We start from the raw sequence: 27,500 nt of genomic DNA, 5'->3' as shown, positions 1-27,500 counted from the left end.
TCCAGAGACAAACCAGCAGTGGATCTGGTCTCCCATCCAGGGACCAACCCTGCTAGGCTTCAGAGACAAACCAGCAGTGGATCTGGTCTCCCATCCAGGGACCAACCCTGCTAGGCTCCAGAGACAAACCAGCAGTGGATCTGGTCTCCCATCCAGGGACCAACCCTGCTAGGCTCCAGAGACAAACCAGCAGTGGATCTGGTCTCCCATCCAGGGACCAACCCTGCTAGGCTTCAGAGACAAACCAGCAGTGGATCTGGTCTCCCATCCAGGGACCAACCCTGCTAGGCTTCAGAGACAAACCAGCAGTGGATCTGGTCTCCCATCCAGGGACCAACCCTGCTAGGCTCCAGAGACAAACCAGCAGTGGATCTGGTCTCCCATCCAGGGACCAACCCTGCTAGGCTCCAGAGACAAACCAGCAGTGGATCTGGTCTCCCATCCAGGGACCAACCCTGCTAGGCTCCAGAGACAAACCAGCAGTGGATCTGGTCTCCCATCCAGGGACCAACCCTGCTAGGCTCCAGAGACAAACCAGCAGTGGATCTGGTCTCCCATCCAGGGACCAACCCTGCTAGGCTTCAGAGACAAACCAGCAGTGGATCTGGTCTCCCATCCAGGGACCAACCCTGCTAGGCTTCAGAGACAAACCAGCAGTGGATCTGGTCTCCCATCCAGGGACCAACCCTGCTAGGCTCCAGAGACAAACCAGCAGTGGATCTGGTCTCCCATCCAGGGACCAACCCTGCTAGGCTTCAGAGACAAACCAGCAGTGGATCTGGTCTCCCATCCAGGGACCAACCCTGCTAGGCTTCAGAGACAAACCAGCAGTGGATCTGGTCTCCCATCCAGGGACCAACCCTGCTAGGCTCCAGAGACAAACCAGCAGTGGATCTGGTCTCCCATCCAGGGACCAACCCTGCTAGGCTTCAGAGACAAACCAGCAGTGGATCTGGTCTCCCATCCAGGGACCAACCCTGCTAGGCTCCAGAGACAAACCAGCAGTGGATCTGGTCTCCCATCCAGGGACCAACCCTGCTAGGCTCCAGAGACAAACCAGCAGTGGATCTGGTCTCCCATCCAGGGACCAACCCTGCTAGGCTTCAGAGACAAACCAGCAGTGGATCTGGTCTCCCATCCAGGGACCAACCCTGCTAGGCTTCAGAGACAAACCAGCAGTGGATCTGGTCTCCCATCCAGGGACCAACCCTGCTAGGCTCCAGAGACAAACCAGCAGTGGATCTGGTCTCCCATCCAGGGACCAACCCTGCTAGGCTTCAGAGACAAACCAGCAGTGGATCTGGTCTCCCATCCAGGGACCAACCCTGCTAGGCTCCAGAGACAAACCAGCAGTGGATCTGGTCTCCCATCCAGGGACCAACCCTGCTAGGCTCCAGAGACAAACCAGCAGTGGATCTGGTCTCCCATCCAGGGACCAACCCTGCTAGGCTCCAGAGACAAACCAGCAGTGGATCTGGTCTCCCATCCAGGGACCAACCCTGCTAGGCTCCAGAGACAAACCAGCAGTGGGATGCAGGGTGCTACCAACCAGACTTGCAGAGAAAAGGAAGCCAAAGCAAAGGCTGAGGAACAACTACAGAGATAGGGGGAACTACAGGAAAGATAGGGGGAACTACAGGAAAGATAGGGGAAACTACAGGAAAGATAGGGGAAACTACAGGAAAGATAGGGGGAACTACAGGAAAGATAGGGGAAACTACAGGAAAGATAGGGGAAACTACAGGAAAGATAGGGGGAACTACAGGAAAGATAGGGGAAACTACAGGAAAGATAGGGGGGAAACTACAGGAAAGATAGGGGGAACTACAGGAAAGATAGGGGGAACTACAGGAAAGATAGGGGAAACTACAGGAAAGATAGGGGAACTACAGGAAAGATAGGGGAAACTACAGGAAAGATAGGGGAACTACAGGAAAGATAGGGGAAACTACAGGAAAGATAGGGGGGAACTACAGGAAAGATAGGGGAAACTACAGGAAAGATGGGGGAAACTACAGGAAAGATAGGGGAAACTACAGGAAAGATAGGGGGAAACTACAGGAAAGATAGGGGGAACTACAGGAAAGATAGGGGAAACTACAGGAAAGATAGGGGGAACTACAGGAAAGATAGGGGAAACTACAGGAAAGATAGGGGGAACTACAGGAAAGATAGGGGGAAACTACAGGAAAGATAGGGGGGAACTACAGGAAAGATAGGGGGAAACTACAGGAAAGATAGGGGAAACTACAGGAAAGATAGGGGAAACTACAGGAAAGATAGGGGAAACTACAGGAAAGATAGGGGAAACTACAGGAAAGATAGGGGAAACTACAGGAAAGATAGGGGAACTACAGGAAAGATAGGGGAAACTACAGGAAAGATAGGGGAAACTACAGGAAAGATAGGGGAACTACAGGAAAGATAGGGGAAACTACAGGAAAGATAGGGGAACTACAGGAAAGATAGGGGGGAACTACAGGAAAGATAGGGGGAACTACAGGAAAGATAGGGGGAAACTACAGGAAAGATAGGGGAAACTACAGGAAAGATAGGGGGAAACTACAGGAAAGATAGGGGAAACTACAGGAAAGATAGGGGAAACTACAGGAAAGATAGGGGAAACTACAGGAAAGATAGGGGGAACTACAGGAAAGATAGGGGAAACTACAGGAAAGATAGGGGAAACTACAGGAAAGATAGGGGAAACTACAGGAAAGATAGGGGAAACTACAGGAAAGATAGGGGGAACTACAGGAAAGATAGGGGAAACTACAGGAAAGATAGGGGGGAAACTACAGGAAAGATAGGGGAAACTACAGGAAAGATAGGGGGAACTACAGGAAAGATAGGGGAAACTACAGGAAAGATAGGGGGAACTACAGGAAAGATAGGGGAAACTACAGGAAAGATAGGGGAACTACAGGAAAGATAGGGGGAAACTACAGGAAAGATAGGGGGAACTACAGGAAAGATAGGGGAAACTACAGGAAAGATAGGGGGAAACTACAGGAAAGATAGGGGAAACTACAGGAAAGATAGGGGGAACTACAGGAAAGATAGGGGGAAACTACAGGAAAGATAGGGGGAAACTACAGGAAAGATAGGGAAACTACAGGAAAGATAGGGGAAACTACAGGAAAGATAGGGGAAACTACAGGAAAGATAGGGGGAACTACAGGAAAGATAGGGGAAACTACAGGAAAGATAGGGGAAACTACAGGAAAGATAGGGGGAAACTACAGGAAAGATAGGGGAAACTACAGGAAAGATAGGGGAAACTACAGGAAAGATAGGGGAAACTACAGGAAAGATAGGGGGAACTACAGGAAAGATAGGGGAAACTACAGGAAAGATAGGGGAAACTACAGGAAAGATAGGGGGGAAACTACAGGAAAGATAGGGGGAACTACAGGAAAGATAGGGGGAAACTACAGGAAAGATAGGGGAAACTACAGGAAAGATAGGGGGAACTACAGGAAAGATAGGGGAAACTACAGGAAAGATAGGGGGAACTACAGGAAAGATAGGGGAAACTACAGGAAAGATGGGGGAAACTACAGGAAAGATAGGGGAAACTACAGGAAAGATAGGGGGAACTACAGGAAAGATAGGGGAAACTACAGGAAAGATAGGGGAAACTACAGGAAAGATAGGGGGGAACTACAGGAAAGATAGGGGAAACTACAGGAAAGATAGGGGGAACTACAGGAAAGATAGGGGGAAACTACAGGAAAGATAGGGGAAACTACAGGAAAGATAGGGGGAACTACAGGAAAGATAGGGGAAACTACAGGAAAGATAGGGGGGAACTACAGGAAAGATAGGGGAAACTACAGGAAAGATAGGGGAAACTACAGGAAAGATAGGGGAAACTACAGGAAAGATAGGGGAAACTACAGGAAAGATAGGGGAAACTACAGGAAAGATAGGGGAAACTACAGGAAAGATAGGGGAAACTACAGGAAAGATAGGGGGAACTACAGGAAAGATAGGGGAAACTACAGGAAAGATAGGGGGAAACTACAGGAAAGATAGGGGAAACTACAGGAAAGATAGGGGGAAACTACAGGAAAGATAGGGGGAACTACAGGAAAGATAGGGGAAACTACAGGAAAGATAGGGGAAACTACAGGAAAGATAGGGGAAACTACAGGAAAGATAGGGGGAACTACAGGAAAGATAGGGGAAACTACAGGAAAGATAGGGGGAACTACAGGAAAGATAGGGGGAACTACAGGAAAGATAGGGGAAACTACAGGAAAGATAGGGGAAACTACAGGAAAGATAGGGGAAACTACAGGAAAGATAGGGGAAACTACAGGAAAGATAGGGGAAACTACAGGAAAGATAGGGGAAACTACAGGAAAGATAGGGGAAACTACAGGAAAGATAGGGGGAAACTACAGGAAAGATAGGGGAAACTACAGGAAAGATAGGGGGGAACTACAGGAAAGATAGGGGAAACTACAGGAAAGATAGGGGAAACTACAGGAAAGATAGGGGAACTACAGGAAAGATAGGGGAAACTACAGGAAAGATAGGGGAACTACAGGAAAGATAGGGGAACTACAGGAAAGATAGGGGAAACTACAGGAAAGATAGGGGAAACTACAGGAAAGATAGGGGAAACTACAGGAAAGATAGGGGGAACTACAGGAAAGATAGGGGAAACTACAGGAAAGATAGGGGAAACTACAGGAAAGATAGGGGAAACTACAGGAAAGATAGGGGAAACTACAGGAAAGATAGGGGAACTACAGGAAAGATAGGGGAAACTACAGGAAAGATAGGGGAAACTACAGGAAAGATAGGGGAAACTACAGGAAAGATAGGGGAACTACAGGAAAGATAGGGGAAACTACAGGAAAGATAGGGGAAACTACAGGAAAGATAGGGGAAACTACAGGAAAGATAGGGGAAACTACAGGAAAGATAGGGGGAACTACAGGAAAGATAGGGGGAACTACAGGAAAGATAGGGGAAACTACAGGAAAGATAGGGGAAACTACAGGAAAGATAGGGGAAACTACAGGAAAGATAGGGGGAACTACAGGAAAGATAGGGGAAACTACAGGAAAGATAGGGGGAACTACAGGAAAGATAGGGGAAACTACAGGAAAGATAGGGGGAACTACAGGAAAGATAGGGGAAACTACAGGAAAGATAGGGGGAACTACAGGAAAGATAGGGGAAACTACAGGAAAGATAGGGGAAACTACAGGAAAGATAGGGGAAACTACAGGAAAGATAGGGGGAACTACAGGAAAGATAGGGGAAACTACAGGAAAGATAGGGGAAACTACAGGAAAGATAGGGGAACTACAGGAAAGATAGGGGAAACTACAGGAAAGATAGGGGAACTACAGGAAAGATAGGGGAAACTACAGGAAAGATAGGGGAAACTACAGGAAAGATAGGGGAACTACAGGAAAGATAGGGGAAACTACAGGAAAGATAGGGGGAACTACAGGAAAGATAGGGGAAACTACAGGAAAGATAGGGGAACTACAGGAAAGATAGGGGAAACTACAGGAAAGAGGGAGGTGTTTTATTGCGTTATTATTAAAAAAATAATAATAATTTTGCTTCCATTTACAATTAATTTGTTCTCACATTTCAAAATGATTTCCTTGCAATATTTAGCTTATTTTGCTTTCAATATTATTATTTTTGTTTGCAATACTAAGAATTTTGTTCTCGACTTCAGCAGTTTTGCTTTACAGTATGGTACAAACAGAAAGTCCCTTCCTAGTTAACTGCACCATATAATATTAATATTACTGTATTAAAGGTGTTTAAAGCGGAAATCCTTCATTGAAACATTAACAGTGTTTACTCTGCCACAGTTTCAGTAAAAAGCTGAGGGATGTGGCTGGAGAAGTGCAACCACTCTCAAATTCAAAGACAAAAGGTATGGATGCAATCCAAGATGGAGTAGCAGTCAGACGTCTTTGTCCTGTCGTGTCCCTTGTATATATCTTTTTACATCTTTTTCTTCGCATATCGTTTTAAAATATTTTCCGAAACCTCAACTTCTAAATCCTCTCCTGCAACCCGCCTCACCCAATGTGGCGTGGATCTGTTTTTCTTCTATTTACTTCGGATCTGGAATCCCTCAACTGAAGCTAGCCAGCTAACTACCTACCAGCTATCAGTCAGCAAACCATTGCTAGCGGTCATCAGCTAACCTTTAGCTCGGAAAGCTCTCGCCAGTTCGAACAATGTGACTCAAACCAGAGCATAACAGACCTATTATTATTATTATTTTTTTTTTTTCTTCCCCATATCCCCTGATTCCTACCGCAAACTCTGAACATTATCATCTGGATCTTCGCAACTAGCTAACCGCAATCCCATGTGACTAATCCTGGCTAGCGTTTCCATCCCGGAGCAAGCACCAATTAGCCTGAAGCTAGCTCGGCCAGGGCTCCTGTGCTACCACCGAAGCCCACTCCTGGGCTACAATATCCGGACCCCTTCTACTGCCGGTACGGGGCACGGAACCCCGCCGATCCTCTACGACTGGAATGCCGACATAATCTGCCCGAGGATTCCAACAGGCCCCTCAGGCGCGACGTCCGCTGAAGGCCCATTCTGCTAACCGCGGCCTGCTAGCTACCTAGAGCTGCCTGGAACCCTAACTACTAATCCACGACTGGTCTATCGACGTCACCGCACGAAGAGGCAAAAACAGACTTACCTCCATCACGACGTCCCCCAAAGGCCCCTCTGCTAACTTGCTAGCCCCGGTCTGCTAACTGCTAGCTTGCTTGCCCCGGGCTGCTAACTGCTTGATAGCCCCGGTCTGCTAACTGCTAGCTTGCTTGCCCCGGTCTACTAACTACTAGCTTGCTTGCCCCAGGCTGCTAACTGCTTGCTAACCCGGTCTGCTAACTGCTAGCTTGCCAGCCCCGGTCTGCTAACTGCTAGCTTGTTTAGCCCCGGCCTACTAACTGTAAGCTTGTTAGCATCGGCCTGCTAACTGTCCCCAGTCAGCCCAACCACTCACTGGCCCCATATGTTCACTTGGCTATGCATGCCTCTCTCTAATATCAATATGCCTCGTCCATCACTGTCCTGGTTAGTGATTACTGTCTTATTTCACTGTAGAGCCTCTAGCCCTGCTCAATATGCCTTAACCAACCATGTTGTTCCACCTCCTACATATGCAATGACATCACCTGGTTTAAACGTCTCTAGAGACTATATCTCTCTCATCATTACTCACTGCCTAGGTTTACCTCCAATGTACTCTCTTCTTACCATACCTACTGTATTCACATCCTACCTTACCTTTGTCTGTACACTATGCCTTGAATCTATGCTATCATGCCCAGAAACCTGCTCCTTTTACTCTCTGTTCCAAACGTGCTAGACGACCAGTCCTTATAGCCTTTAGCCGTACCCTTATCCTACTCCTCCTCTGGTGATGTAGAGGTTAACCCAGGCCCTGCAGCCACCAGCATCACTCCCATTCCCCAGGTTCTTATAGCCTTTAGCCGTACCCTTAACCTACTCCTCCTCTGTTCCTCTGGTGATGTAGAGGTTAATCCAGGTCCTGCAGTGCCTAGCTCCACTCCCACTCCCCAGGCACTATCATTTGTTGACTTCTGTAACCGTAAAAGCCTTGGTTTCATGCATGTTAACATTAGAAGCCTACTCCCTAAGTTTGCTTTACTCACTGCTTTAGCACACTCTGCCAACCCGGATGTCTTAGCCGTGTCTGAATTCTGGCTTAGGAAGACCACAAAAAAACCTTACATTTCCATCCCTATTTATAACATTTTCTGACAAGATAGAACTGCCAAAGGGGGCGGAGTTGCAATCTACTGCAGAGATAGAACTCTGCAGGCTGTCTTACTATCCAGGTTTGTACCCAAAAAATTAGAGCTTCTACTTTAAAAAATCCACCTTTCCAGAAACAAGTCTCTCACCGTTGCTGCCTGCTATAGACCATCCTCTGCCCCCAGCTGTGCTCTGGACACCATATGTGAACTGATTGCCCCCCATCTATCTTCAGAGCTCGTGCTGCTAGGTGACCTAAACTGGGTTATTAACACCCCGGCCATCCTACAATCCAAGCTTGATGCCCTCAATCTCACACAAATTATCAATGAACCCACCAGGTGCAACCCCAAATCCGTAAACACGGACACCCTCATAGATATCATCCTAACCAACGTGCCCTCTAAATACACCTCTGCTTTTTTCAACCAAGATCTCAGCGATCACTGCCTCATTGCCTGCGTCCGTAACGGGTCTGCGGTCAAACGACCTCCACTCATCACTGTCAAACGCTCCCTGAAACACTTCAGCGAGCAGGCCTTTCTAATTGACCTGGCCCTGGTATCCTGGAAGGATAATGACCTCATTCCATCAGACGAGGATGCCTGGTTATTCTTTAAAAGTGCCTTCCTCACCATCTTAAATAAGCATGCCAAATTCAAAAAATGTAGAACCAGGAACAGATATAGCCCTTGGTTGTCTCCAGACCTGACTGCCCTTGACCAGCACAAAAACATCCTGTGGCGTTCTGCATTAGCATCAATTAGCCCCCATGACATCCGACTTTTCAGGGAAGTTAGGAACCAATATACACAGGCAGTTAGAAAAGCAAAGGCTAGCTTTTTCAAGCAGAAATTTGCATCCTGTAGCACAAACTCAAAAAAGTTCTGGGACACTGTAAAGTCCATGGAGAATAAGAGCACCTCCTCCCAGCTGCCCACTGCACTGAGGATAGGAAACACTGTCACCACCAATAAATCTACTATAATTGAGAATTTCAACAAGCATTTTTCTACGGCAACCCCTATTACTAGCCTGTTCAACCTCTCTTTCTTATTGTCTGAGATTCCAAAAGATTGGAAAGCTGCAGCGGTCATCCCCCTCTTCAAAGGGGGAGACACTCTAGACCCAAACTGTTACAGACCTATATCCATCCTACCCTGCCTTTCTAAGGTCTTCGATTGCCAAGTTAACAAACAGATTACCGACCATTTCGAATCCCACCGTACCTTCTCCGCTATGCAATCTGGTTTCAGAGCTGATCACGGGTACACCTCAGCCACGCTCAAGGTCCTAAATGATATCATAACCGCCATCGATAAAAGACATTACTGTGCAGCCGTATTCATCGAACTGGCCAAGGCTTTCGACTCTGTCAATCACCGCATTCTTATTGGCAGACTCAACAGCCTTCGTTTCTCAAATGACTGCCTCGCCTGGTTCACCAACTACTTCTCAGACAGAGTTCAGTGTGTCAAATCGGAGGGCCTGTTGTCCGCACCTCTGGCAGTCTCTATGGGGGTACCACAGGGTTCAATTCTCGGGCCGACTCTTTTCTCTGTATACATCAATGATGTCGCTCTTGCTGCTGGTGATTCTCTGATCCACCTCCACGCAGACGACACCATTCTGTATACTTCTGGCCCTTCTTTGGACACTGTGTTAACTAACCTCCAGACGAGCTTCAATGCCATACAACTCTCCTTCGGTGGCCTCCAACTGCTCTTAAATGCAAATAAAACTAAATGCATGCTCTTCAACCGATCACTGCCCACACCTGCCCGCCCGTCCAGCATCACTACTCTGGACGGTTCTGACATGTGGACAACTACAAATACCTAGGTGTCTGGCTATACTGTAAACTCTCCTTCCAGACTCACTATAAGCATCTCCAATCCAAAATTAAATCTTGAATCGGCTTCCTATTTCACAACAAAGCATCCTTCACTCATGCTGCTAAACATACCCTTGTAAAACTGACTATCCTATCGATCCTCGACTTCGGCGATGTCATTTATAAAATAGCCTCCAATACTCTACTCAGAAAATTGGATGCAGTCTATCACAGTGCCATCCATTTTGTCACCAAAGCCCCATATATTACCCACCACTGTAACCTGTACGCTCTCATTGGCTGGCCATTGCTTCATACTAGTCGCCATACCCGATGGCTCCAGGTCATCTACAAGTCTCTGATAGGTAAAGCCACGCCTTATCTCAGCTCACTGGTCACCATAGCAGCACCCACCCGCAGCACGTGCTCCAGCAGGTATATTTCACCGGTCACTCCCAAAGCCAATGCCTCATTTGGCTGCCTTTCCTTCCAGTTCTCTGCTGCCAATGACTGGAACAAACTGCAAAAATCACTGAAGCTGGACAAATGTCAAAGGAGGGGTCTTAATAGATGACAAAGAAATTGTGGGACCTAGAACTGAAGCTGGAGACTCTTATCTCCCTCACTAACTTCAAGCACCAGCTGTCAGAGCAGCTCACAGATCACTGCACCTGTACATAGCCCATCTGTAAATAACCCATCCAACTACCTCATCCCCATACTGTATTTATTTATTTATTTATCTTGCTCCTTTGCACCCCAGTATCTCTACTTGCACATTCATCTTTTGCACATCTACCATTCCACTGTTTAATTGCTATATTGTAATTACTTCGCCACCGTGGCCTATTTATTGTCTCTTATCCTACCTCATTTGCACTCACTGTATATATACTTTTCTTTTGTTCTACTGTATTATTAACTGTATGTTCTGTTTACTCCATGTGTAACTCTGTGTTGTTGTATGTGTTGAATTGCTATGCTTTATCTTGGCCAGGTCGCAGTTGCAAATGAGTACTTGTTCTCAACTAGCCAACCTGGTTAAATAAAGGCGAAATAAAACAAATTAAAAAATTTAAAAAATTATAGACAACACATATCACACTTGAATTATGGACAATACATACTCCACTCTTCCGGGAAGGGTTTCCACTAGATGTTGGAACATTGTTGCGGGTATTTACTTCCATTCAGCCACAACAGCATTTAGTGAGATTGGGCACTGATGTTGGGCGATTAGGTCCTGGCTCGCAGTCGACGTTCCAATTCATCCCAAAGGTGTTCAATGGGGTTGAGGTCAAGGCTCTGTGCAGGCAAGTCAAGTTCTTCCACATCGATCTCAACAAACCATTTCTGTATGAACCTCGATTTGTGCACGGGGGTATTGTCATGCTGAAACAGGAAAGGGCCTTCGCTAAACTGTTGCCACAAAGTTGGAAGCACAGAATCGTCTAGAATGTCATTGTATGATGTAGCGTTAAGATTTCCCTTCACTGGAACTAAGGGGCCCGAACCATGAAAAACAGCCCCAGACCATTCCTCTTCCACCAAACTTTACAGTTGGCACTATACATAGGGGCAGGTAGCGTTCTCCTGGCATCCGCCAAACCCAGATTCATCTGTCTGACTGCCAGATGGTGAAGCATGATTCATCACTACAGAGAACGCGTTTCCACTGCTCCAGAGTCCAATGACGGGGAGCTCTACACCATTGCGCATGGTGATCTTAGGCTTGTGTGCGGCTGCTCGGCCATGGAAACACATTTCATGAAGCTCCCGACTAACAGTTATAGTGCTGACGTTGCTTCCAGAAGCAGTTTGGAACTCGGTAGTGACTGTTGCAACCGAGGACGGATTATTTTTACAAGCTGCACACTTCAGCAATCGGCGGTCCCGTTCTGTGAGCGTGTGTGGCCTACCACTTCAAATCAAATTGTATTGGTCACATACACATATTTATCAGATGTTATTGTGTGTGTAGTGAAATGCTTGTGTTCCTATCTCAAATAGTGCAGTAGTATCTTACAATTCACAACAATACACACAAATTCTAAATGTAGAACAATGGAATTAAGAAATATATAAATATTAGAACGAGCAATGTCGGAGTGGCATTGACTACAGTAGAATACAGTAGGATAGAATACAGTATATACTTATGAGATGAGTAAAGCAGTATGTAAACATTATTAAAGTGACGAGTCTTCGCAGCTGAGCTGTTGTTGCTCCTAGACGTTTCCACTTCACAATAAAAGCCCTAACAGTTGACCGGGGGGCAGCTCTAGCAGGGCAGAAATTTGACCAACTGACTTGTTGGAAAGGTGACCTCCTATGACGGTGCCACGTTGAAAGTCAACATTGCCAATGTTTGTCTATGGAGATTGCATGGCTGTGCGCTCCATTTTATACACTAGTCATCAACGGCTGTGGCTGAAATAGCCAAATCACCCTGTTATATACTTTTATATGTATTATCTGTATGACAGACAGGTTAAACACACAGACAGACAGGTTAAACGGACAGACAGACAGGTTAAACAGACAGACAGGTTAAACAGACAGACAGACAGGTTAAACACACAGACAGACAGGTTAAACAGACAGACAGACAGGTTAAACAGACAGACAGTTAGGTTAAACAGACAGACAGGTTAAACAGACAGACAGGTTAAACAGACAGACAGACAGTTTAAACACACAGACAGACAGGTTAAACACACAGACAGACAGACAGACAGACAGACAGACAGACAGACAGGTTAAACAGACAGACAGACAGGTTAAACAGACAGACAGACAGACAGACAGGTTAAACACACAGACAGACAGACAGACAGGTTAAACACACAGACAGACAGACAGACAGGTTAAACACACAGACAGACAGACAGACAGACAGGTTAAACACACAGACAGACAGACAGACAGGTTAAACACACAGACAGACAGACAGACAGACAGGTTAAACAGACAGACAGACAGGTTAAACACACAGACAGACAGACAGACAGACAGGTTAAACAGACAGACAGACAGGTTAAACAGACAGACAGACAGGTTAAACAGACAGACAGACAGGTTAAACACACAGACAGACAGACAGACAGGTTAAACACACAGACAGACAGACAGACAGGTTAAACACACAGACAGACAGACAGACAGACAGACAGACAGGTTAAACACACAGACAGACAGACAGACAGGTTAAACACACAGACAGACAGACAGACAGACAGACAGACAGACAGACAGGTTAAACAGACAGACAGACAGGTTAAACACACAGACAGACAGACAGACAGACAGACAGACAGGTTAAACAGACAGACAGACAGGTTAAACAGACAGACAGACAGGTTAAACACACAGACAGACAGACAGACAGGTTAAACAGACAGACAGACAGGTTAAACAGACAGACAGACAGGTTAAACAGACAGACAGACAGACAGGCTAAACACACAGACAGACAGGTTAAACACAGACAGACAGACAGGTTATACAGACAGACAGACAGGTTAAACACACAGACAGACAGGTTAAACAGACAGACAGACAGGTTAAACAGACAGACAGGTTAAACTGACAGACAGACAGGTTAAACAGACAGACAGACAGGTTAAACACACAGACAGACAGGTTAAACACACAGACAGACAGGTTAAACACACAGACAGACAGAAACATGGGTTTTTGTAGCCAGACAGGTTATACAGAAGTACAGACAGCCAGATAGACAAACAGGTCAGACAGACAGATAGACAGACAGGTCAGACAGACAGATAGACAAACAGGTCAGACAGACAGACCTGTTTCATGTGGTCGTTGAGAGCGATCCTCATGCCTTTCTTCCTGCTCAACATCTCCCAGGACATCAGGGTGTAGAAGACGCCGGTGCAGGCCAGAGGAAGACAGAAATAAAACCCCAGCAACCACCAGTCCTTCACTTCCTGGTAGAACTGGGAACACACACATCATGGCTACAACACTGTCAGAAGCAGTCATATATCTGGGTAATGTGAGGGTATAACAGGGTGATATACTGGGTGATTCTCAGGGTCGAACAGGGTGATATATTGGGGTGATGTTATGGTAGAACAGGGTGATATATTGGGGTAATGTGATGATATAACAGGGTGATATATTGGGGTAATGTGAGGGTATAACAGGGTGATATACTGGGTGATATCGAACAGGGTGATATATTAGGGTGATGTATGGGAACAGGGTGATATACTGGGGTAATGTCATGATATAACAGGGTGAAATACTGGGGTAATGTGATGATATAACAGGGTGATATATTGGGGTAATGTGATGGTATAACAGGGTGATATATTGGGGTAATGTGATGGTATAACAGGGTGATATATTGGGGTAATGTGATGGTATAACAGGGTGATATACTGGGGTAATGTCATGGTATAACAGGGTGATATACTGGGGTAATGTTATGGTATAACAGGGTGAAATACTGGGGTAATGTGATGATATAACAGGGTGATATATTGGGGTAATGTGATGGTATAACAGGGTGATATATTGGGGTAATGTGATGGTATAACAGGGTGATATATTGGGGTAATGTGATGGTATAACAGGGTGATATACTGGGGTAATGTGATGGTATAACAAGGTGATATACTGGGGTAATGTGAGGGTATAACAGGGTGATATATTGGGGTAATGTGATGGTATAACAGGGTGATATATTGGGGTAATGTGATGGTATAACAGGGTGATATACTGGGTGATTCTCAGGGTCGAACAGGGTGATATATTGGGGTGATGTTATGGTAGAACAGGGTGATATACTGGGGTAATGTCATGATATAACAGGGTGAAATACTGGGGTAATGTGATGATATAACAGGGTGATATATTGGGGTAATGTGATGGTATAACAGGGTGATATATTGGGGTAATGTGATGGTATAACAGGGTGATATATTGGGGTAATGTGATGGTATAACAGGGTGATATACTGGGGTAATGTGATGGTATAACAGGGTGATATACTGGGGTAATGTTATGGTATAACAGGGTGAAATACTGGGGTAATGTGATGATATAACAGGGTGATATATTGGGGTAATGTGATGGTATAACAGGGTGATATATTGGGGTAATGTGATGGTATAACAGGGTGATATATTGGGGTAATGTGATGGTATAACAGGGTGATATACTGGGGTAATGTGATGGTATAACAGGGTGATATACTGGGGTAATGTGAGGGTATAACAGGGTGATATATTGGGGTAATGTGATGGTATAACAGGGTGATATATTGGGGTAATGTGATGGTATAACAGGGTGATATACTGGGGTAATGTTATGGTATAACAGGGTGATATATTGGGGTAATGTGATGGTATAACAGGGTGATATACTGGGGTAATGTGATGGGTGATATATTGGGGTAATGCGACGGTATAACAGGGTGATATACTGGGGTAATGTGATGGTATAACAGGGTGATATACTGGGGTAATGTGAGGGTATAACAGGGTGGAATACTGGGGTAATGTGATGGTATAACAGGGTGATATATCGGGGTAATGCGAAGGTATAACAGGGTGATATATCAGGGTAATGTGACGGTATAACAGGGTGATATATTGGGGTAATGTGATGGTATAACAGGGTGATATATCGGGGTAATGTGATGGGTGATATATCGGGGTAATGCGACGGTATAACAGGGTGATATATTGTTTGTGTGTACCTTCATAAAAGCAGTGTCCTGCTGCGGGTGTAAGAGACAGACTCGTAGCTTGCTGCCTCTGTAAGGCATCTCCATCATGCCAAAGGCCACCGCCTCAGGAACAGCCAGCAGGACAGCTACCAGCCATATGAATGTGACCTGCATAGCCTTCCACAGAGGGATTCCTATCCTCTTCACCCTACTCCACGACGTTACCGCATGGTACCTACACACACACACACACACACACACACACACACACACACACACACACACGCACACACATTTTCTCCACTTACTATCCATGTGTGTGTGAATGTGCGGTCATCCGTGTGTGTGTGTGTGTGTGTGTGTGTGTGTGTGTGTGTGTGTGTGTGTGTGTGTGTGTGTGTGTGTGTGTGTGTGTGTGTGTGTGTTTGTTACCTGTCGATGCTCAGGGCACACAGGCTGAGGACAGTGATTCCTACTGAAGCCTTCTGGATAAATGGCATCAACTTGCATACATGAACCCCAAACGGCCAGTCTTCTGCTATCAGCTAGAGAGGAGAGAGAGAAGGAGAGGGAGGAGAGAGAAGGAGAAGGAGGGGAGGAGAGAAAAGGAGCAGAGAGCATGTGAGAGGAGAGGAGGAGAGAAGGAGAGGAGAGGAAAAAAGGAGGAGATGAGGAGAAAGAGAGGGGAAGAGATAAGTTAGCATCCGATTTTTCACATTTTAATTTCCCTCCATCTCTGTCTCTATATGAGGGCCAGTCCAGGACTCTGTCTCTATATGAGGGCCAGTCCAGGACTCTGTCTCTATATGAGGGCCAGTCCAGGACTCTGTCTCTGTCTCTATATGAGGGCCAGTCCAGGACTCTGTCTCTATATGAGGGCCAGTCCAGGACTCTGTCTCTATATGAGGGCCAGTCCAGGACTCTGTCTCTATATGAGGGCCAGTCCAGGACTCTGTCTCTATATGAGGGCCAGTCCAGGACTCTGTCTCTATATGAGGGCCAGTCCAGGACTCTGTCTCTATATGAGGGCCAGTCCAGGACTCTGTCTCTATATGAGGGCCAGTCCAGGACTCTGTCTCTATATGAGGGCCAGTCCAGGACTCTGTCTCTATATGAGGGCCAGTCCAGGACTCTGTCTCTATATGAGGGCCAGTCCAGAACTCTGTCTCTGTCTCTATATGAGGGCCAGTCCAGGACTCCTCTCTATATGAGGGCCAGTCCAGGACTCTGTCTCTGTCTCTATATGAGGGCCAGTCCAGGACTCTGTCTCTATATGAGGGCCAGTCCAGGACTCTGTCTCTATATGAGGGCCAGTCCAGGACTCTGTCTCTATATGAGGGCCAGTCCAGGACTCCTCTCTATATGAGGGCCAGTCCAGGACTCTGTCTCTATATGAGGGCCAGTCCAGGACTCTGTCTCTATATGAGGGCCAGTCCAGGACTCTGTCTCTATATGAGGGCCAGTCCAGGACTCTGTCTCTATATGAGGGCCAGTCCAGGACTCTGTCTCTGTCTCTATATGAGGGCCAGTCCAGGACTCTGTCTCTATATGAGGGCCAGTCCAGGACTCTGTCTCTATATGAGGGCCAGTCCAGGACTCTGTCTCTATATGAGGGCCAGTCCAGGACTCTGTCTCTATATGAGGGCCAGTCCAGGACTCTGTCTCTATATGAGGGCCAGTCCAGGACTCTGTCTCTATATGAGGGCCAGTCCAGGACTCTGTCTCTATATGAGGGCCAGTCCAGGACTCTGTCTCTATATGAGGGCCAGTCCAGAACTCTGTCTCTATATGAGGGCCAGTCCAGGACTCTGTCTCTATATGAGGGCCAGTCCAGGACTCTGTCTCTATATGAGGGCCAGTCCAGGACTCTGTCTCTATATGAGGGCCAGTCCAGGACTCTGTCTCTGTCTCTATATGAGGGCCAGTCCAGGACTCCTCTCTATATGAGGGCCAGTCCAGGACTCTGTCTCTGTCTCTATATGAGGGCCAGTCCAGGACTCTGTCTCTATATGAGGGCCAGTCCAGGACTCTGTCTCTATATGAGGGCCAGTCCAGGACTCTGTCTCTATATGAGGGCCAGTCCAGGACTCCTCTCTATATGAGGGCCAGTCCAGGACTCTGTCTCTATATGAGGGCCAGTCCAGGACTCTGTCTCTATATGAGGGCCAGTCCAGGACTCTGTCTCTATATGAGGGCCAGTCCAGGACTCTGTCTCTATATGAGGGCCAGTCCAGGACTCTGTCTCTGTCTCTATATGAGGGCCAGTCCAGGACTCCTCTCTCATTCCTCTCCTGTTATGACAGGGGATCCAGCCAACATCATCATATCTTTGTTATTCAGGGGATCCTCCCTGTCCTCCAGGTCGTCATGGGAACCGGGACTACAGTCAGCTGTTATTAAGTCGTGGCTCTAACAGGACTGATGAACTCTGACAGGTCGTCATGGGAACCGGGACTACAGTCAGCTGTTATTAAGTCGTGGCTCTAACAGGACTGATGAACTCTGACAGGTCGTCATGGGAACCGGGACGTGCTCTAACAGGACTGATGAACTCTGACAGGTCGTCATGGGAACCGGGACTATATAGTCAGCTGTTATTAAGTCGTGGCTCTAACAGGACTGATGAACTCTGACAGGTCGTCAGTGTAATATAGATGCCCTGGTTTTGACTCATTTTACACTCCACTGTGTGTGTTAGAGCATCTTTCTGAACGTCTCCCTAAAGGTATTAGAGTGCCGTTATAACTCGTTCACGGTGTTGGACTCTGAACGTTTCCTGCTAAACTCAACCCTCCACGAAGACGATTACAGTCACTCCTCGTATTTCTCTCTGGGAACCTGAGGTTAGCAGGCAGAGAGACTGACAGAGGGAGGTTAGCAGGCAGAGAGACTGACAGAGGGAGGTTAGCAGGCAGAGAGACTGACAGAGGGAGGCAGAGAGACTGACAGAGGGAGGCAGAGAGACTGACAGAGGGAGGAATCTGAGGTTAGGAGGCGGAGAGGCTGACAGAGGGAGGAACCTGAGGTTAGCAGGCAGAGAGGCTGACAGAGGGAGGAATCTGAGGTTAGCAGGCAGAGAGGCTGACAGAGGGAGGAACCTGAGGTTAGCAGGCAGAGAGGCTGACAGAGGGAGGAACCTGAGGTTAGCAGGCAGAGAGACTGACAGAGGGAGGAATCTGAGGTTAGCAGGCAGAGAGGCTGACAGAGGGAGGAATCTGAGGTTAGCAGGCAGAGAGGCTGACAGAGGGAGGAATCTGAGGTTAGCAGGCAGAGAGGCTGACAGAGGGAGGAATCTGAGGTTAGGAGGCAGAGAGGCTGACAGAGGGAGGAATCTGAGGTTAGCAGGCAGAGAGACTGACAGAGGGAGGAATCTGAGGTTAGCAGGCAGAGAGACTGACAGAGGGAGGAATCTGAGGTTAGCAGGCAGAGAGGCTGACAGAGGGAGGAATCTGAGGTTAGCAGGCAGAGAGGCTGACAGAGGGAGGAATCTGAGGTTAGCAGGCAGAGAGACTGACAGAGGGAGGATCGAGGTTAGCAGGCAGAGAGACTGACAGAGGGAGGAATCTGAGGTTAGCAGGCAGAGAGGCTGACAGAGGGAGGAACCTGAGGTTAGCAGGCTGAGAGACTGACAGAGGGAGGCAGAGAGACTGACAGAGGGAGGTTAGCAGGCAGAGAGACTGACAGAGGGAGGCAGAGAGACTGACAGAGGGAGGTTAGCAGGCAGAGAGACTGACAGAGGGAGGAATCTGAGGTTAGCAGGCAGAGAGACTGACAGAGGGAGGAACCTGAGGTTAGGAGGCAGAGAGACTGACAGAGGGAGGTTAGCAGGCTGAGAGACTGACAGAGGGAGGAACCTGAGGTTAGGAGGCAGAGAGGCTGACAGAGGGAGGAATCTGAGGTTAGGAGGCAGAGAGGCAGACAGAGGGAGGAATCTGAGGTTAGGAGTCAGAGAGGCAGACAGAGGGAGGAATCTGAGGTTAGGAGGCAGAGAGGCTGACAGAGGGAGGAATCTGAGGTTAGCAGGCAGAGAGGCTGACAGAGGGAGGAATCTGAGGTTAGCAGGCAGAGAGACTGACAGAGGGAGGAATCTGAGGTTAGCAGGCAGAGAGGCTGACAGAGGGAGGAATCTGAGGTTAGCAGGCAGAGAGACTGACAGAGGAAGAGGTTAGCAGGCAGAGAGGCTGACAGAGGGAGGAATCTGAGGTTAGCAGCAGGCAGAGAGGCTGACAGAGGGAGGAATCTGAGGTTAGCAGGCAGAGAGGCTGACAGAGGGGAGAGGTTAGCAGGCAGAGAGACTGACAGAGGGAGGAACCTGAGGTTAGCAGGCTGAGAGGCTGACAGAGGGAGGAATCTGAGGTTATTAGGCTGAGAGGCTGACAGAGGGAGGTTAGCAGGCAGAGAGACTGACAGAGGGAGGAATCTGAGGTTAGCAGGCAGAGAGGCTGACAGAGGGAGGAATCTGAGGTTAGCAGGCAGAGAGACTGACAGAGGGAGAAATCTGAGGTTAGCAGGCAGAGAGGCTGACAGAGGGAGGAATCTGAGGTTAGCAGGCAGAGAGACTGACAGAGGGAGGAATCTGAGGTTAGCAGGCAGAGAGACTGACAGAGGGAGGTTAGCAGGCAGAGAGACTGACAGAGGGAGGAATCTGAGGTTAGCAGGCAGAGAGGCTGACAGAGGGAGGAATCTGAGGTTAGCAGGCAGAGAGACTGACAGAGGGAGAGGTTAGCAGGCAGAGAGACTGACAGAGGGAGGAATCTGAGGTTAGCAGGCAGAGAGACTGACAGAGGGAGAAATCTGAGGTTAGCAGGCAGAGAGGCTGACAGAGGGAGGAATCTGAGGTTAGGAGGCAAAACTGACAGAGGGAGGCAGAGAGACTGACAGAGGGAGGTTAGCAGGCTGAGAGACTGACAGAGGGAGGAATCTGAGGTTAGGAGGCAGAGAGGCTGACAGAGGGAGGAACCTGAGGTTAGGAGGCAGAGAGACTGACAGAGGGAGAAATCTGAGGTTAGCAGCAGGCAGAGAGGCTGACAGAGGGAGGAATCTGAGGTTAGGAGGCAGAGAGACTGACAGAGGGAGGTTAGCAGGCAGAGAGACTGACAGAGGGAGGAATCTGAGGTTAGCAGGCAGAGAGGCTGACAGAGGGAGGAATCTGAGGTTAGGAGGCAGAGAGGCTGACAGAGGGAGGAATCTGAGGTTAGCAGCAGGCAGAGAGACTGACAGAGGGAGGAATCTGAGGTTAGCAGGCAGAGAGGCTGACAGAGGGAGGTTAGCAGGCAGAGAGACTGACAGAGGGAGGAATCTGAGGTTAGCAGGCTGAGAGACTGACAGAGGGGGAGCAGGCAGAGAGACTGACAGAGGGAGATCGAGGTTAGCAGGCTGAGAGACTGACAGAGGGAGATGAGGTTAGCAGCAGGCAGAGAGACTGACAGAGGGAGGAATCTGAGGTTAGCAGCAGGCAGAGAGACTGACAGAGGGAGGAATCTGAGGTTAGCAGGCAGAGAGACTGACAGAGGGAGGTTAGCAGGCAGAGAGACTGACAGAGGGAGGAATCTGAGGTTAGGAGGCTGAGAGGCTGACAGAGGGAGGAACCTGAGGTTAGGAGGCAGAGAGACTGACAGAGGGTGGGAGAGATCTGACAGAGGGAGGCAGAGAGGCATACAGAGGGAGGAACCTGAGGTTAGGAGGCAGAGAGACTGACAGAGGGAGGAACCTGAGGTTAGCAGGCAGAGAGGCTGACAGAGGGAGGAATCTGAGGTTAGCAGGCAGAGAGACTGACAGAGGGAGGAATCTGAGGTTAGCAGGCAGAGAGGCTGACAGAGGGAGGAACCTGAGGTTAGCAGGCAGAGAGACTGACAGAGGGAGGAATCTGAGGTTAGCAGGCAGAGAGGCTGACAGAGGGAGGAATCTGAGGTTAGCAGGCAGAGAGGCTGACAGAGGGAGGATTCTGAGGTTAGCAGGCAGAGAGGCTGACAGAGGGAGGAATCTGAGGTTAGCAGGCAGAGAGACTGACAGAGGGAGGAACCTGAGGTTAGCAGGCAGAGAGACTGACAGAGGGAGGAATCTGAGGTTAGCAGGCAGAGAGACTGACAGAGGGAGGTTAGCAGGCAGAGAGGCTGACAGAGGGAGGAATCTGAGGTTAGCAGGCAGAGAGACTGACAGAGGGAGGAATCTGAGGTTAGCAGGCTGAGAGGCTGACAGAGGGAGGAACCTGAGGTTAGCAGCAGGCAGAGAGACTGACAGAGGGAGGTTAGCAGGCAGAGAGACTGACAGAGGGAGGAACCTGAGGTTAGCAGGCTGAGAAGCTGACAGAGGGAGGAACCTGAGGTTAGCAGGCAGAGAGACTGACAGAGGGAGGTTAGCAGGCAGAGAGGCTGACAGAGGGAGGAATCTGAGGTTAGCAGGCAGAGAGACTGACAGAGGGAGGAACCTGAGGTTAGCAGGCTGAGAGTCTGACAGAGGGAGGCAGAGAGACTGACAGAGGGAGGTTAGCAGGCAGAGAGACTGACAGAGGGAGGCAGAGAGACTGACAGAGGGAGGTTAGCAGGCAGAGAGACTGACAGAGGGAGGAATCTGAGGTTAGCAGGCAGAGAGACTGACAGAGGGAGGAACCTGAGGTTAGGAGGCAGAGAGACTGACAGAGGGGGTCTGAGGTTAGGAGGCTGAGAGACTGACAGAGGGGAGGAATCTGAGGTTAGGAGGCAGAGAGGCTGACAGAGGGAGGAACCTGAGGTTAGGAGGCAGAGAGACTGACAGAGGGAGAAATCTGAGGTTAGCAGGCAGAGAGGCAGACAGAGGGAGGAATCTGAGGTTAGGAGGCAGAGAGACTGACAGAGGGAGGAACCTGAGGTTAGCAGGCAGAGAGGCTGACAGAGGGAGGAACCTGAGGTTAGCAGCAGGCAGAGAGACTGACAGAGGGAGGTTAGCAGGCAGAGAGGCTGACAGAGGGAGGAACCTGAGGTTAGCAGGCTGAGAAGCTGACAGAGGGAGGAATCTGAGGTTAGCAGGCAGAGAGACTGACAGAGGGAGGTTAGCAGGCAGAGAGGCTGACAGAGGGAGGAATCTGAGGTTAGCAGGCAGAGAGGCTGACAGAGGGAGGAACCTGAGGTTAGCAGGCTGAGAGTCTGACAGAGGGAGGCAGAGAGACTGACAGAGGGAGGTTAGCAGGCAGAGAGACTGACAGAGGGAGGCAGAGAGACTGACAGAGGGAGGTTAGCAGGCAGAGAGACTGACAGAGGGAGGTTAGCAGGCAGAGAGGCTGACAGAGGGAGGATTCTGAGGTTAGCAGGCAGAGAGGCTGACAGAGGGAGGAATCTGAGGTTAGGAGGCAGAGAGACTGACAGAGGGAGGCAGAGAGACTGACAGAGGGGAGGAATCTGAGGTTAGCAGCAGGCAGAGACACTGACAGAGGGAGGAATCTGAGGTTAGCAGGCAGAGAGACTGACAGAGGGAGGTTAGCAGGCAGAGAGACTGACAGAGGGAGGAATCTGAGGTTAGCAGGCTGAGAGACTGACAGAGGGAGGAACCTGAGGTTAGCAGGCAGAGAGGCTGACAGAGGGAGGAATCTGAGGTTAGCAGCAGGCAGAGAGACTGACAGAGGGAGGTTAGCAGGCTGGGAGACTGACAGAGGGAGGAATTTTAGGTTAGCAGCAGGCAGAGAGACTGACAGAGGGAGGAACCTGAGGTTAGCAGGCAGAGAGACTGACAGAGGGAGGTTAGCAGGCAGAGAGACTGACAGAGGGAGGAATCTGAGGTTCAGCAGGCTGAGAGGCTGACAGAGGGAGGAATCTGAGGTTAGCAGGCAGAGAGACTGACAGAGGAGGAGAGACTGACAGAGGGAGGTTAGCAGGCAGAGAGACTGACAGAGGGAGGAATCTGAGGTTAGGAGGCAGAGAGGCTGACAGAGGGAGGAATCTGAGGTTAGCAGGCAGAGAGGCTGACAGAGGGAGGAATCTGAGGTTAGGAGGCAGAGAGACTGACAGAGGGAGGCAGAGAGACTGACAGAGGGAGGTTAGCAGGCTGAGAGACTGACAGAGGGAGGAATCTGAGGTTAGCAGGCTGAGAGACTGACAGAGGGAGGAACCTGAGGTTAGCAGGCTGAGAGACTGACAGAGGGAGGAATCTGAGGTTAGCAGCAGGCAGAGAGACTGACAGAGGGAGGAATCTGAGGTTAGCAGGCAGAGAGACTGACAGAGGGAGGTTAGCAGGCAGAGAGACTGACAGAGGGAGGAATCTGAGGTTAGCAGGCTGAGAGACTGACAGAGGGAGGAACCTGAGGTTAGCAGGCAGAGAGACTGACAGAGGGAGGAATCTGAGGTTAGCAGCAGGCAGAGAGACTGACAGAGGGAGGTTAGCAGGCTGAGAGACTGACAGAGGGAGGAATCTGAGGTTAGCAGGCAGAGAGGCTGACAGAGGGAGGAATCTGAGGTTAGGAGGCAGAGAGACTGACAGAGGGAGGAATCTGAGGTTAGCAGCAGGCAGAGAGACTGACAGAGGGAGGAATCTGAGGTTAGCAGGCAGAGAGACTGACAGAGGGAGGTTAGCAGGCAGAGAGACTGACAGAGGGAGGAATCTGAGGTTAGCAGGCTGAGAGACTGACAGAGGGAGGAACCTGAGGTTAGCAGGCAGAGAGACTGACAGAGGGAGGAATCTGAGGTTAGCAGCAGGCAGAGAGACTGACAGAGGGAGGTTAGCAGGCTGGGAGACTGACAGAGGGAGGAATTTTAGGTTAGCAGCAGGCAGAGAGACTGACAGAGGGAGGAATCTGAGGTTAGCAGGCAGAGAGACTGACAGAGGGAGGTTAGCAGGCAGAGAGACTGACAGAGGGAGGAATCTGAGGTTAGCAGGCTGAGAGACTGACAGAGGGAGGAACCTGAGGTTAGCAGGCAGAGAGACTGACAGAGGGAGGCAGAGAGACTGACAGAGGGAGGTTAGCAGGCAGAGAGACTGACAGAGGGAGGAATCTGAGGTTAGGAGGCAGAGAGACTGACAGAGGGAGGAATCTGAGGTTAGCAGGCAGAGAGGCTGACAGAGGGAGGAATCTGAGGTTAGGAGGCAGAGAGGCTGACAGAGGGAGGCAAGAGACTGACAGAGGGAGGTTAGCAGGCTGAGAGACTGACAGAGGGAGGAATCTGAGGTTAGCAGGCTGAGAGACTGACAGAGGGAGGAACCTGAGGTTAGCAGGCTGAGAGACTGACAGAGGGAGGAATCTGAGGTTAGCAGCAGGCAGAGAGACTGACAGAGGGAGGAATCTGAGGTTAGCAGGCAGAGAGACTGACATAGGGAGGTTAGCAGGCAGAGAGACTGACAGAGGGAGGAATCTGAGGTTAGCAGGCTGAGAGACTGACAGAGGGAGGAACCTGAGGTTAGCAGGCAGAGAGACTGACAGAGGGAGGAACCTGAGGTTAGCAGCAGGCAGAGAGGCTGACAGAGGGAGGTTAGCAGGCTGAGAGACTGACAGAGGGGAGGAATCTGAGGTTAGCAGCAGGCAGAGAGACTGACAGAGGGAGGAACCTGAGGTTAGCAGGCAGAGAGACTGACAGAGGGAGGTTAGCAGGCAGAGAGGCTGACAGAGGGAGGAATCTGAGGTTAGCAGGCTGAGAGACTGACAGAGGGAGGAACCTGAGGTTAGCAGGCAGAGAGACTGACAGAGGGAGGTTAGCAGGCAGAGAGACTGACAGAGGGAGGAATCTGAGGTTAGCAGGCAGAGAGACTGACAGAGGGAGGAACCTGAGGTTAGCAGGCAGAGAGACTGACAGAGGGAGGAACCTGAGGTTAGCAGGCAGAGAGACTGACAGAGGGAGGTTAGCAGGCAGAGAGGCTGACAGAGGGAGGAATCTGAGGTTAGCAGGCAGAGAGACTGACAGAGGGAGGAACCTGAGGTTAGCAGGCTGAGAGGCTGACAGAGGGAGGAACCTGAGGTTAGCAGCAGGCAGAGAGACTGACAGAGGGAGGTTAGCAGGCAGAGAGGCTGACAGAGGGAGGAATCTGAGGTTAGCAGGCTGAGAGGCTGACAGAGGGAGGAACCTGAGGTTAGCAGGCAGAGAGACTGACAGAGGGAGGTTAGCAGGCAGAGAGGCTGACAGAGGGAGGAATCTGAGGTTAGCAGGCAGAGAGACTGACAGAGGGAGGAACCTGAGGTTAGCAGGCTGAGAGACTGACAGAGGGAGGCAGAGAGACTGACAGAGGGAGGTTAGCAGGCAGAGAGACTGACAGAGGGAGGCAGAGAGACTGACAGAGGGAGGTTAGCAGGCAGAGAGACTGACAGAGGGAGGAATCTGAGGTTAGCAGGCAGAGAGACTGACAGAGGGAGGAACCTGAGGTTAGCAGGCAGAGAGACTGACAGAGGGAGGAATCTGAGGTTAGGAGGCAGAGAGACTGACAGAGGGAGGAATCTGAGGTTAGGAGGCAGAGAGACTGACAGAGGGAGGAATCTGAGGTTAGCAGGCAGAGAGGCTGACAGAGGGAGGAATCTGAGGTTAGGAGGCAGAGAGACTGACAGAGGGAGGCAGAGAGACTGACAGAGGGAGGAATCTGAGGTTAGCAGCAGGCAGAGAGACTGACAGAGGGAGGAATCTGAGGTTAGCAGGCAGAGAGACTGACAGAGGGAGGTTAGCAGGCAGAGAGACTGACAGAGGGAGGAATCTGAGGTTAGCAGGCTGAGAGACTGACAGAGGGAGGAACCTGAGGTTAGCAGGCAGAGAGACTGACAGAGGGAGGAATCTGAGGTTAGCAGCAGGCAGAGAGACTGACAGAGGGAGGTTAGCAGGCTGAGAGACTGACAGAGGGAGGAATCTGAGGTTAGCAGCAGGCAGAGAGACTGACAGAGGGAGGAATCTGAGGTTAGCAGGCAGAGAGACTGACAGAGGGGAGGTTAGCAGGCAGAGAGACTGACAGAGGGAGGAATCTGAGGTTAGCAGGCTGAGAGACTGACAGAGGGAGGAACCTGAGGTTAGCAGGCAGAGAGACTGACAGAGGGAGGCAGAGAGACTGACAGAGGGAGGTTAGCAGGCAGAGAGACTGACAGAGGGAGGAATCTGAGGTTAGGAGGCAGAGAGACTGACAGAGGGAGGAATCTGAGGTTAGGAGGCAGAGAGACTGACAGAGGGAGGAATCTGAGGTTAGCAGGCAGAGAGGCTGACAGAGGGAGGAATCTGAGGTTAGGAGGCAGAGAGACTGACAGAGGGGAGGCAGAGAGACTGACAGAGGGGAGGAATCTGAGGTTAGCAGCAGGCAGAGACACTGACAGAGGGGAGGAATCTGAGGTTAGCAGGCAGAGAGACTGACAGAGGGAGGTTCGCAGGCAGAGAGACTGACAGAGGGAGGAATCTGAGGTTAGCAGGCTGAGAGACTGACAGAGGGAGGAACCTGAGGTTAGCAGGCAGAGAGACTGACAGAGGGAGGAATCTGAGGTTAGCAGCAGGCAGAGAGACTGACAGAGGGAGGTTAGCAGGCTGGGAGACTGACAGAGGGAGGAATCTGAGGTTAGCAGCAGGCAGAGAGACTGACAGAGGGAGGAATCTGAGGTTAGCAGGCAGAGAGACTGACAGAGGGAGGTTAGCAGGCAGAGAGACTGACAGAGGGAGGAATCTGAGGTTAGCAGGCTGAGAGACTGACAGAGGGAGGAACCTGAGGTTAGCAGGCAGAGAGACTGACAGAGGGAGGCAGAGAGACTGACAGAGGGAGGTTAGCAGGCAGAGAGACTGACAGAGGGAGGAATCTGAGGTTAGGAGGCAGAGAGACTGACAGAGGGATGAATCTGAGGTTAGCAGGCAGAGAGGCTGACAGAGGGAGGAATCTGAGGTTAGGAGGCAGAGAGACTAACAGAGGGAGGCAGAGAGACTGACAGAGGGAGGTTAGCAGGCTGAGAGACTGACAGAGGGAGGAATCTGAGGTTAGCAGGCTGAGAGACTGACAGAGGGAGGAACCTGAGGTTAGCAGGCTGAGAGACTGACAGAGGGAGGAATCTGAGGTTAGCAGCAGGCAGAGAGACTGACAGAGGGAGGAATCTGAGGTTAGCAGGCAGAGAGACTGACATAGGGAGGTTAGCAGGCAGAGAGACTGACAGAGGGAGGAATCTGAGGTTAGCAGGCTGAGAGACTGACAGAGGGAGGAACCTGAGGTTAGCAGGCAGAGAGACTGACAGAGGGAGGAATCTGAGGTTAGCAGCAGGCAGAGAGA

At 49.8% G+C, this 27,500-nt stretch overlaps 1 protein-coding gene across 1 annotated transcript in view; it reads right to left on the bottom strand.

Moving 5' to 3' along the window:
- LOC106604082 (endothelin receptor type B) overlaps positions 1 to 27,500 on the bottom strand; it is a 56,719-nt gene that overhangs the window by 2,554 nt on the left and 26,665 nt on the right. The window contains exons 3-5 of the mRNA XM_014198465.2: positions 15,756 to 15,868; positions 15,354 to 15,558; positions 13,435 to 13,584 (exon numbers count right to left, since the gene is read on the bottom strand). Of these exons, the coding sequence (XP_014053940.1) occupies positions 13,435 to 13,584; positions 15,354 to 15,558; positions 15,756 to 15,868 (468 nt within the window). The remainder of the gene's footprint in view (positions 1 to 13,434; positions 13,585 to 15,353; positions 15,559 to 15,755; positions 15,869 to 27,500) is intronic.

Source organism: Salmo salar, chromosome ssa05 (genome assembly GCF_905237065.1).
Source record: "Salmo salar chromosome ssa05, Ssal_v3.1, whole genome shotgun sequence".
Taxonomy (NCBI): domain Eukaryota; kingdom Metazoa; phylum Chordata; class Actinopteri; order Salmoniformes; family Salmonidae; genus Salmo; species Salmo salar.
The sequence above is the reverse complement of the archived record's forward strand: the minus strand, read 5'-3'. Positions and strand labels throughout refer to the sequence as shown.